Source organism: Porites lutea, chromosome 5 (assembly GCF_958299795.1).
Source record: "Porites lutea chromosome 5, jaPorLute2.1, whole genome shotgun sequence".
Classification (NCBI taxonomy): domain Eukaryota; kingdom Metazoa; phylum Cnidaria; class Anthozoa; order Scleractinia; family Poritidae; genus Porites; species Porites lutea.
Genome location: NC_133205.1, coordinates 10,252,896 through 10,265,162, shown reverse-complemented (window position 1 = coordinate 10,265,162; position 12,267 = coordinate 10,252,896). Strand labels below are relative to the sequence as shown.

At 38.1% G+C, this 12,267-nt stretch overlaps 1 protein-coding gene and 1 pseudogene across 1 annotated transcript in view; one reads left to right on the top strand and one right to left on the bottom strand.

Moving 5' to 3' along the window:
• The window catches only part of LOC140937887 (uncharacterized), a 7,930-nt pseudogene extending 3,323 nt beyond the window's left edge, over positions 1 to 4,607 (bottom strand).
• A 3,428-nt stretch (positions 4,608 to 8,035) lies between these two features.
• LOC140936883 (scavenger receptor cysteine-rich type 1 protein M130-like) overlaps positions 8,036 to 12,267 on the top strand; it is a 36,976-nt gene continuing 32,744 nt past the window's right edge. Inside the window, exon 1 of the mRNA XM_073386388.1 lies at positions 8,036 to 8,172. Within this exon, the coding sequence (XP_073242489.1) occupies positions 8,085 to 8,172 (88 nt within the window). The 5' untranslated portion in view covers positions 8,036 to 8,084. The remainder of the gene's footprint in view (positions 8,173 to 12,267) is intronic.

Here is a 12,267-nt window from a genome sequence, read left to right as displayed (position 1 = left end):
TTTGATTCTTGTTGGACAAAATTAATGGTGATGAGACAATGGCTTGACTTGCCTCTAAAGGGGTTTTTCGGCTAAATTTTCTGGCAAAAATGGGTTACAAAGTTACCTCTTCCTCTTCTGGCAGTAGCAGATGAAGTAAAGAGCCACTCTGCGATTCATGTCATTGAAGTGAATTGGATTTATAGATAAAATACTGTGGAAAGACAAGCACACACAAGTGGGGGGAGGTTAGGCTTGATTACCAACCACTGTTTGTGAAAATAAGTGACTGTGCTTGGCACTCCAAATTCATGTACTGTACAATGAAACCCAGCTACATGTACATGTTATATACCTAATTTAATAAAGGTTTCTTTATTGGCAATTGGTCACTGGCGATTGGACTTTAGCTAAATGGGCACACAGAACAATGCAATGATTTGCTTGAATGACCACCAAACAACCAATGCCCAAAGCAAGCTTCATTAAATCAGCTATGTATGGACACTGGCTTACAATCAACAGTTTTCTTTGTCCTGATAGAAAGTGTGTACATTTTTTTTCGTACATGTATAAGGACACTGGTTAATACATGGATGTTTAAAGGACACTTTTATCTACTATGGTGAAATGAAATTAATCTAGCTATACAGACACTGGTGATCCATGCACTGTGTATTACATATATCTAATCACTGTGAGAAGCCAACAGTCTCTTGAGGGTTTTGCTTTAAATTTAGTTCTCGCCAAATTGTGAACCAAAAAAACAGTGCTGAGTAAAGTTCTCATGTTTTAAAAACTGAATGAAAAAAAAAAATGTTTGGTAATTTTAGTGCAAAATTATTCCAACTAGCAAAATAATGTCCAAAATATTGTTGTTTACAAAATTGCTCCTTGTTTAGAAGAATATAAAGTTTTGGCTGTTGCTGTGTGCTCTGTTTTTCACCTGAGATCAGGCCCAATTTTAGCGGTTCTCATACATTTCTCTCTAATGGCTACCGCTAGAAGTTTCCCCTTGCCCACCGGAATGTTATTTACAAAGCGAAACAAAAATTGAGCCTGATCTCAGGTTACCCTGTTTTCAGCGGGAAGATGTGGGGGCTGCAATAATTTATCGCCAGGAATTTTTTGTGAAATACATAAGTACAACCCCTCACATACCGCAGAATATGCAACATGTTTCTAGCTTTTTGACTGGCTCTATACTCCATGGCATAGTATAAATATCTGTAGTTCAGTCTTATTTAGTTTGCTGAAAAAAAATTACAAGTACATACATATCGTACATACCCCTCGTTTGATCCATTTAATAACTGCCCCATTTTTTAAGAAATTTTGACACCATTTAATGGTGTCAAAATTTCTTAAGAATTATGTTTGTTGATGGATTGATGAAATAATAATATAATCATTATGTTACAATGTTAAGACTTTTGTACAGCTTCAGCTATCCACTTCCCATTTTAACTAACAACATTACAGCAGTATAATATTGTAGGTTATCCACTATAAAAATAACTATGAACCAGATGAAAACTACATGTGTTATATTAAAAAATAAGACAGATTAAACTTACCTGATTGAGCGATCCACCAAAATGGCCAATCCATCTGTTTTAAAACCTGTTCGCTTCAATTTTACAATTCTGTATCTGAAATATCAAAGCATTCAAGTTGAAAGTTCTTCGACTAAAACACAGTGAAATCAGGAATGTAATTCATAAATTAGCATAACTCATTGTTTTGTATGGCTTCATGTAAATGTCCACTCTCATAAGGCAGTAATAAAAATATTACTTATTACATGTAGAATATTGAAGTCACAACATTAAAATCTTACTTCAAAACTATCAGCATTTCAAGTTTTTAAGTTCCTAGCTACAGTACCTGCCAGCAGAGTCATTCTTTTAGTTTACATGTAGCTTACTCAATTTTGGCAGACTTGAGAAAGACTCTGCATGGATCGAGTAAGATCTTTGTTGAGCATGTGTTGCATGTTGCCAGGATAAAGTTTCAGACCGAGGCCTAATATCCCAGTACTTGGTACAGTCATGAACACTTGTTTACCAATAAACAGATGCTTGTACTCAAACTAGTCCAGGACCGAGTTGTTCAAAGCCGGGTTAAGATAACCCAGGGTTAGTGCGAGATTTGAATTGAGATTTGAAAGCTTAAAAAGCATTTCAGTTTTAATTCTTCTTGTCTACAAGCCAAGTTGATGATTGAAAGCTCTAAATATAACAGAGAGAATTATCCGTGAAAATGCTTTTGAACACAAGAAAGAGAAACCCAGGTTAAGCGTTAATCGGCCTTCGAACAACTGGGCCCAGGACTTCTAAGGCTTGACGTGAATCAGGCAGCACCTCCTTTTCTCCTCCTTGATCAAGAAGAGCACTAAAGGAGGCTCTACCTGCAGGAAGCTACAACCAGTTGCAAAAATGTTGAGACACTCCCATGAAAAAACAACTTTTCTTGCTTCAAATCACTGCTAGTCACAAGTCTGTGAGATGTAACACTGACTTCCCTCCTCCCTCCCATTCAAAGTTGTTTCTCCAAGTTTTGAGCATGGCCTTGTATTGCTAGCAACTTTGATAAGGGGTAGAGGGGGGATCACAAGCACAAGCTCATGGACAGGTCATTTATGACAAAATACAGTACAGTGTCTCAAATACTTTTGCAACTGGTTGTAGCTACACTACATTGGATTGCGCAAGTGCAGGTTCTTACTTTTTATCAAACTGGGCATGAAACAGGTCCATAACATCATCATGGAACCAAAATTCTTGGAGGCATACAACATGTAGACTTGGTGTCTGATTGGCAATGAGATCCACTATTGCACGGAATCTGGGTACATACAAACTAGGCTTAGAGCTTTCACACTGGCCCCACCATCCACTGAAATATAATGAAATAAATACATGATTTCACTAAAAGCAATGATAGTTAGAATAGAAAATTACAGTTTTATTTTTTGTGCACTATTTCAGGCTTGTTTAAATCAGGTTTTGTAATATCATTTATTATATAGACACAAGTGTTTTACTGGAAAATATACCACTCGTAAAATTCATAAAAACTATCTCTGGGACCCGAGTGGTTTATTTTCCATTATCATAAGTGACGAATTACTCCTTAATTTTGGCGCGAAATTTCAGCGTTAATAATTTGCATTAAATTATTTGTAATTTCACATGTGAAATAACAAAATTGCCATGGCAACCTTTACGTACGTCTCAGTGTCAAGATGGCGACAAAGTTTTAAAATGTCATGAATGAAGATGTCAGGGCACAAAAAGACGCTTTAGAAAACCTGAACACACAAGAGAACATCAAGAAGGATTCTAGCAGGTATTTTGCCGAAAAAGTCTGAAAATTTCTGAACTTTATAAGCCAAATTTAAGGTCTAAACATTTGAGAGAGTGGAGTTCTCGATCAATACGATCCAGGATAAACATGTCAAAAATCCAAGATTGCTAACGTAATTCGTCACCAATGATATTAATAGGTAATCAAATGGTATACTCGTGAAATTAGGGAATAATTTCACTTGCATTTTGTCCAAATCCTAACAATTTCCTGAGCCTAAAGGCTCAGAAAATTATTAGGATTTAGACAAAACGCGCGTGAAATTATTCCCTAATTTCACTTGTCACCATTTGATTACACATACTAATCTCACACATGAGTTTATCTATGACGTAATTTCGGTAATATTATTTCCCTCTAATATTTTATCAAATATGTCTTTTTGTCTATATAATAAAAAGAACATTACACGGCAGCTTGAAGATACGATTTTTATTTTCTTGTGGCAAAAACAATAATTATTTTACTCACTCGCTGCGCTCATTTGTGAAATATTGTTTTGCCACTCAAAAATAAAATTCATATCTTCGCACCACCATGTAATATCCTCTATGTAATGAAATGCATAGAGACTGTAAAACATCCCAAAACCAGCTGAGAGAGCCAGGCCGGGGACTGTGGTTTGGTCAGCCATGTTTGGGTTTTGAATGCTACATGTACCATGACATTTTACGTTTATTTCTCGCCTTACAGAAATCTTGTGAGTATTATCTTGTCGCCAGTTCTATTGTTTTGTAGTTCTATTGCATCCTTCTTCTCCTGTTCTTTAAAAAGCCAGAAAAGAATGCCTGATCGTAGGTTAGCCCCAGACCCTAGCAGAAAAAGACTTATCACAACCAGCAAGGCAGTTGAGTTTTTAAGCGAGGTGTTGTAGTCGAGTCGAGAGAGAATTAAGCGGTAATCATTTAATTTACAACCAATGACAGCCGTATATAAACCAATACCCTACATGATAAATTTTTTTAGCTAAATCTTCGTGTATTGCGTCGCGTCTTCGGTACACAGACCACAGACATCGAAGTCTGCGAGCTACCTAAACTAACGTACCTCAACCAGTTATAACATGGAGCTAAAACGTTGAATGTGGCCACACGAAGGGTCTGTTTTGCCTGTTGGTTATCTGTCATTACGTAAAGAACTCGACGAGAAGTTGACAGCAAAAAATTGCGGAACATATAGTGGGAATCCCATGCTAAACAAGCGGAACCGTGAGAAAAAAGCCGGCCATATCTTCGTTTGTGACGATGATGAAATGAACAGCGGAAAGAGAAGGCAAATACAGTATATCATTGTTATGTAACATGACACGAATATTCTCTCCTTTCGTCCCACTCCCCTCTCGACGATCAATCAATCAGTCAATCAAATCAATCAATCAAATACTTTATGTTGATAGCAAAATTGCTAATATCTCCGAAGAAAATAAATCTATAAAATAATTAAAATACATCAATAGGTGAAATAAATAGATAGATACATAAAAATTAAAGATAAAAAATAAATATTATAGATAAAAAATATACATGTATGTATAGCCTTTTTTAATTTGAGAATTTAACATTGGTCACAAAAAGAACAGCATTCATTATCCAGTTGAACAGTTTTAAGTGCAATTTTGAAGGCAGCAAGAGAAGTTTGTAGACACACGGACATTATCCGGCAATAAGTTCCATAGTTTGCTGGCATGATATCGAAGTGAATGAAGACCATAATTTGCTGTATTTACACTTGGAATAAGTGGTCTGCGTTTCCCTCGTAAACTGATGCTGGTTTGCAGTTCGGTAAAAAGATCAGAAGTATAACTAGGTGGAGCATTAAATGCTAGAAAAACTAATATGAGCATAGCAAGCGATTAACTTATCTCCTGACACTTAAATTATCAAATGCCCGTGGAATCATCAAGTTAACATGAAATGCAAGTTATTTCAATAATATGCATTGCATTCTCAAATACTAAATCTTTCAGAATCTTCCATCACTTATATTCTTAAGAGCTGAGAGCGAATAAGATATCTCCTAACCCCTAAAATGCCTATGGAATGAAATGGTTATTCCTGGATGGGAGTTGGGGAGGGTACTCAGCAAAGTTTTCTACCGGGAGCCTCCCCCCTCCCCCAAGGTCCAGCTCTTGCCCTCCTATATACCTTTTTTGACCGAAAAGGTACCTCTTTCGTATACCTTCCATCAAGAATTGGTACCCCTTTAACCAACCTACTTGTAATAAGAATAAATCGCTGAAACACAAAGTCTCCTTGACAAGTTTTTGTAGCCTTTAATCAAATTAATAATAGACCTTTCAGCTGCATGCTGCAGTCATATGGCGCGTCTTTTCGATACTTCAACTCGTGAATTCCCTAGACCATTAATATTCCCGAAACCTGAAAAATTACCCGCTCTGCCCTCTCTCCTCCTAGATGTTTTGCTCTTCTCTCTCCGCCGGAGTGTTATGTCAAATATTGAATCAATATTTTAAAAATCTTTCAGGGGTCCTTTTAGAAATTTTTACCGCTTATATTGTAAATTATTGTATTGTACTTTAATTGCTATCGCAATTTAACCTGTTACATAATTTTCATGCTTTGAATTAATTTTGTATCATAGCGTATATAACGTCTCTGTTATCGTAAGAGTGTTTCGAGCGAGGGACTATCTAAAGGGAAGTTTGGGTAGAAGTGCCGACCACTGAAGCTTTCAAAACATGACCCTGATTAGAACATCCAAGACAAAAATTGCTTACCGTATTTCCTTGAATAATAGCCGTCCCACGAGTTATCGCCTCCCTCGAATAATCGCCCCCTCCCCTCCCACCCCTCTCACCATCTTCTCTTTCTTTCATGCCCTCTCTGTCAAGTTAAAGTCGAATCTGATCTAGCAAAACTGACCAGTGACGATTCAAGGAGGGGGGCGTTGGGGTCTATAAAAAACCGAAAAACCGCTCTAAAAATTACCCAAAACCGAAAAACCCCGATAGATCTCGATCACAACCGAAAACTGAATACAAAACCATCATAACCAAAGATTTATACAGCTCAAGTTTCAAAACCCTAGTCTAGATATCAAACGTTGATGATATGTCGGACCAAACGGTAAATTTGAAGAACAGTTCCCCAAAAAATCTGTCGGCCGTCTGTCGGTAGACTTTTGGAGCTGTTCTTTAATTTTGCCGTCTAAACAATATCACATCATCAAGATTTTGATATCATCACAGTATCAGCACTATCTGTGGATGCTATGGTCATAAAACCGGCATATCTGCTCTAGGATTGTCTACAAGAATTCACAAAGATCCTCGATTGAATAGCAATAGAGGACAATGGGGGCAATTTTGAGTTCGCAAAAAGCTCTCAATAGCTGTCAACCTAGCCTGTTCCAGGCTCCAAGATAGTGGGGAAAACCAAGCGGATCGAAAAAAAGTGCGAAAACCGCGTGAGAGGAGGGAAGAGAGAGTAACCTTGTTTTCGCTGCTCTCGTGCCTCTTTCGCTTCTCGTTCCCTTTTTTCTCTCATATACACTGACCGAGGGGCTGGCACAGACTACTGTAAACCTCAAACATAAAAATAGCTTAACATCTGACAGCACAGACTCACAGCACAGAGAGAAATCAGTAACGTGCTTTATTTTTGCCAAAAACGCGGATGCTAAGAAACCGAAAAACTGCAACGGACATCAAAACCGAAAAACCGAAGTTTTTCAGTGCAAAACCCAAAAAACCGACCTAAAAAATAGCCAAAGTCGAAAATCCCAACGGCCCCCTCTTCAAGCTCTGAAAATTAATCAAGGAACCAAATTTGGAACCCCCTGACTCAAAAAGCCCATGTTCAGTTTATTTTGATGCGAAAATGTTTTGATTTATTGTAATAATAATACAAAATATTTAGGGCACGACTCACAGTAAGCAATATTTGAAATCGTCACCTCCCTCAAATAATCGCCCCCTTTTGATGCTAAAAATGAAATAATCTCCTCCGGCTGTTATTCGAGGAAATATGGTATCACAATAGCCTGAGTATCAGCCTGCCAGCAAGCTCCGCCCCGCCGTCAGAGCGCCCCGGAGAACTTGCTCGGACCGTTTTGCATGCACAATTAGGCAATTTTGCAAACCAATATCATGTAACTATTGTTTTTTGTTTATGTTTTTTTTTTTAATTGTTGGTGCCACAAATGTAGACAGCTCATTTGCAGCCTTCACACTCTCTCACAGGCTTCCGGTCCAAAAACACGACCCGGCGCCAGATAGTGGACTACCATGAGCCTGAGTGTTCCCCCCCTGTTGCGCGTATCGTTTGTTTTTGGTGATTTTTCATGCGTTTGGTCTACTTCAGGCCTTTTTCACATACCAGAGTGAACTAGAGAAATAAGAGAAATGAATGTTTTCAGGAATCAGTTCATTGTCTTTGTTTGAGTAAGCCTTTCAATAGATCGATTAAAGACCATTAAAGTAGCCTTTCGTGATGTGTTGAAGATGAGAATAAAAATATTAATGATAACGAGACCCTCTTATCGAAATGGTTTTAATAAATAAACATAACAAGCATTTTAAACCGTACAATCTTAGAGCCGTGCGCATTTAATCCACGAGGTCAATAGCAGTTCTAAAAAACAAAACTTGACATTTATCTGCATCTAGATGAGCCTACAAGGTCCCTCCCCCCCAATGTTATTGTTATGTCACCCCTTAGCACTTTCAATGAAACCAGCTGCAGTCAACTGAAGAGTGAGGCGGTGGCGATAGAAGAATGTTAATTCCTTCCGTAAAGAAAATGACCTTCTTACGGAAATCCGTATGGCTTTGTTTGATTTTTCTGGCTACCACAAGAGATAAAGGTACGATTTTAACGATAATGATAAATGTTTTCTGCACACTTTTAGCGAAACTGTTATCTCGCAATCATGTATGAAAATCGCTCATCAATGATTTCCTAAGAGTTCTTTTTCATCATGCAAGCGCTCTGCAGCTCGCAGTCGATGTACTCCTTCATGTACCGATTATCGGGCGATTATCGCGCAGTCAGTGATTGTTGAACACAAAACGGGGTAGATGGAGACGAAAAGGAAAGAACGAACACTGAACGATCGAATAAGAGCCACTTAAAGCAGTAGATGATTGAACTTAGAGTTCTTGTATATCTGTTTGTAAGGAAATCTACATAATTACTCTGCGTCAGCCAGGCGTAGCGCGCGTTATTGAACTGAAAGTGAAGAAGTCAGGCCATATTATGTCGTTAATGTGAAGGAAGGGGTCTGTTTGAGTAACAGTTGCAGAGAAAATTCGCTCGTGACGTGGAGGTATGAGTATTCTAAGTATTCTCGATATTGTTAAGCCAACCCTTTGTAGTGGGGTCTTTTTGTTGCTAAATCATTCAGTATTCATTCAATTATGTTTGCGTGAGGAACCACGTGAGAACTGGTAACAGTTGGCGCGCGCCCTTCTTTGCGTAAGGCTTATCTCTTAGGAGGCTATAGGTTGCGGGCATGCAGTTAAAAAACGAAGAGAATGCGATCGTTACGATTGATAATATGTGTTAAAGTTATTCACGAAAAATTGCAGTTATAGGAGCACTTTCTGCTGAGTGAACTCAATAACATTTTTAATTTAAATTGCAAATTGAAATATGTCGTCGATTACGCTAGATTAGCACGCGCACATTGACTATGTATCCCAGGGATGGTAGAGCTGTAGTAACAGGGGTTCATGTGGAGAGCATGAATATTTTCAATGCTTAGGAAAGTTTCTATTCCTTTTCTTGTGCCTTTTCTGAAAAAGGAGTTTGGGGGTATACCGTATATGGTGACCCCTTACCCCCTCCCCTGAGTTTCACTCTACGCTATTCTCCTGGCCTCGGTTTTTCAAACGCTGGATAGCGCTATCCACCGGATAAATCTCTATCCAGTGGATAGTGCAATTAGTTTCCCCAATACTTATCCACTGGATAGTGATTTATCCGGTGGATAGCACTATCCAACGTTTGAACAACTGGGGCCTGGGCAATAACCCACGTTCGTACTTGAATTCGAGGTTTTAGGGTCAAAATTGCAAATTTTCACGACTCCATTGTCTGGCAATTCCCAGACGAGACTTGAACGCAAAGAAAACCAAACCAAATATAGAAAAATGACCCTAAAGCCTCGGAGTCATGTCAGAAGTTTAATATATCGAATGTGAGCTATTCATGAAAGTGCGTGCTCTGAATTAATATAACGTCTAACAACTCGTTCAATAGGACAGGAACCATAATGGAAACGAAGAGAACTAGACTAGATCGAAAACCAAAATACTCCTTAGCTGGATAGAAAATTCTCAAAAAAGCGTTGTCTGTTATCATATTGTGGCCACTCAGGTTCCAGGCCTCAAGTTCGACAAAAGTACCCTTGATCAAGAGCTGACAGAATGCCAAGGAAAGGTCAAACTTAAACCCCTTAACAATATGTCTAGCTGAAATATTGTGCAATAATAGCAAAGGACACCGTTTTCCTCAGCTGACCTGTCTAAAAGAAAAACCTCCTCAGCTGTCCGACTAGCCGAGTGTACGTTTTTTTTAGAGAAAGAAGCTCAATTATTACCTGTAAATAGATTCGACCTTATTTTAAGCTTTCGCCACGCTTTGTGGTGCGCTCTGGGAATTTCTGATAGCTAATTTGCTCACTGGAGTTAATGGGCTGTTAACACCGACATTTTTAATTTCAAGTTATTGTTATTTTGATTGACTTACATTTTGGCTTTTCTTTTCGTCAAAGCTTCTTTCCTTACGTTACTATTTCTGGAGCGTATCTACTCATCTTGGGGTTGTTAGAAGGTTTAGAACCTTTAGCTAAGACATAAACGTTGAAAGATGGGGACGCTGTGACAGTTTTCAGTTTTAGAGACCATTTTTTAGGTCGCTTTTTCAGGGTTTGCTGTCCGTTGCGGTCTGCGGTCTTTTCAAGTGCCATTTGGCCGTGGGGCCGAATTGTTCACTTTCTACTACAAGCACCAAATTTCCAGGAATGAAGGAACTAATCATGGCTATTAATATGTGATATGGTGCCATCACAAATTTTTTCTGTTTAACTTTTTTTTTTAGTGATTTCTGTCATTTCTTAACTGGCTGCCATTTTGACCTGACGTACACGAAATTTAGCATTTTTAAGCTTTTTGACGATGAAATTGTTTATTATATGAACTAATCACAGCTATTAATATGTGATGTGCCATCGGAAATCTTTCCTGTTAAACTGGTTTTTGGAGTGATTACTAAACTGGCCTCCATTTTGACCGGAAGTAAATATTAACTAACCGGACGTAAACGAAATTTAGTATCTTTAACACACAATGACAATGAAATTGTTTATTATATGTTTTTCCAGACATTTATGTCGTATAAAAAAGTCAACTGTATTACAAAAATGGTGGGTTTAATGAGAAAACCGGAAGTCAAAGCAAATTTTGGAACTTACAAGTAAGCAATTCATTCATTTAAAGGAGTTTTTAAAAAGCGCGATACTATGATTTACAATTTTAAGCAAATGAAAGACCAAACATACGAAATATTTCAACAATCAAGAAAGATATTATTTACTTTAACCCGTTTTACCAAGGGTCGATCTACTATTAACCTGATTGCTTTGCGGCTTTTAAGTATAATAGCTCCCCCATTTTGTCTTTTTGAGGTGTTTAACTAACACTCAGTGCATAAACATAAACATATTGGATTGAAATTGCTTACACCACAAGTCTGATAATTTCAAAGTCTTATGAAATATATTGCCTCAATTGGATCGGGAAAGAGATATACCATATGCTGTGTGAACTGTAACTACCTGACATCGTGGACAAGTATACCAAGAACTGTGAAAATTAAATATGTTTTAAAGTCTAATTTAGAGAAATGGTTAAATTGTAAAACGTAAATATTCATTCATATTCATTCCTTCCCTCAGGCCTTTCCACAGATAATTTAAAAACTTGTGGTTGGGGGTCTTAAGATAGAACGCTTGTAGTGCAGTTTACAATAAACTGTTATCAATCAATTAGCAATTATGAAAGCCCCATGATGTGAATGTGAATTTAAGATAAACCACCACATTGGGGATTCTTTTTAAAATTAATTAAGATCCCACACAGAATTTTATATGAACAAGGGCTTTGAAATGGGGCCTACAGTTTTTCGTCCTTATCCCGAGAAGGCTAGAAAGTCTAACCTTTTGCGTATGACATTAGAAAGGCGGCCTTTCTCGTCAGTTATTTAAAGATCCTGAATTTTTTGTCGGCGCTTAGCGGTTCAGTTTCCTGCTCAGCAGACCGGTGCGTACTAAACTAACCGGATAGCGGTTTAATTCATCTGTATTTTTATCACGTGAAATTGCGTCTCAGTAAGAGAACAGTGGGAGTTAACGTTAGTCTCTTATCTTTACTGTAACCACCCCGAAAATGTCATGTCATTATAAGGTGATGTTACACAAGACGATTCGCAACGACGATTTTTAGCGCAACACAGCGTTGCAACATAGTTGCGACATTGTTTCGAATGGTTACAACATTGTTCCAATATTGCAACGCTTCTATAGAGTGTGACGAGCGGGGGGGGGGGGGGGGGTTATCCCTATAATGGCCTAAACGGGAAGGCTCCATCCGAAAGGGGTACTTTTTCAGGCTTCAAGGTTATGAAAGGTTAGAGAATTCCGCCATTTTTGTCCCTAAAAGGACTTAACAAGGCTAACAGACTCGTCCCAATTATAGGTTCACACTCAAGTTAAATTATATAACATCGAGTTATTGGTCCGGAGCGATCGTAGGGAGCGAGCAGCAACATAATCAGGATTTAAGGGAAATATATAAGGGGCGACTAATTCTCGAATTCATCACTTTTTACCACAATGCATTGCATTTAACCACACTTTCTACCACAATGCATCGCATTTAACCAGAGGGCATTGCGTCAC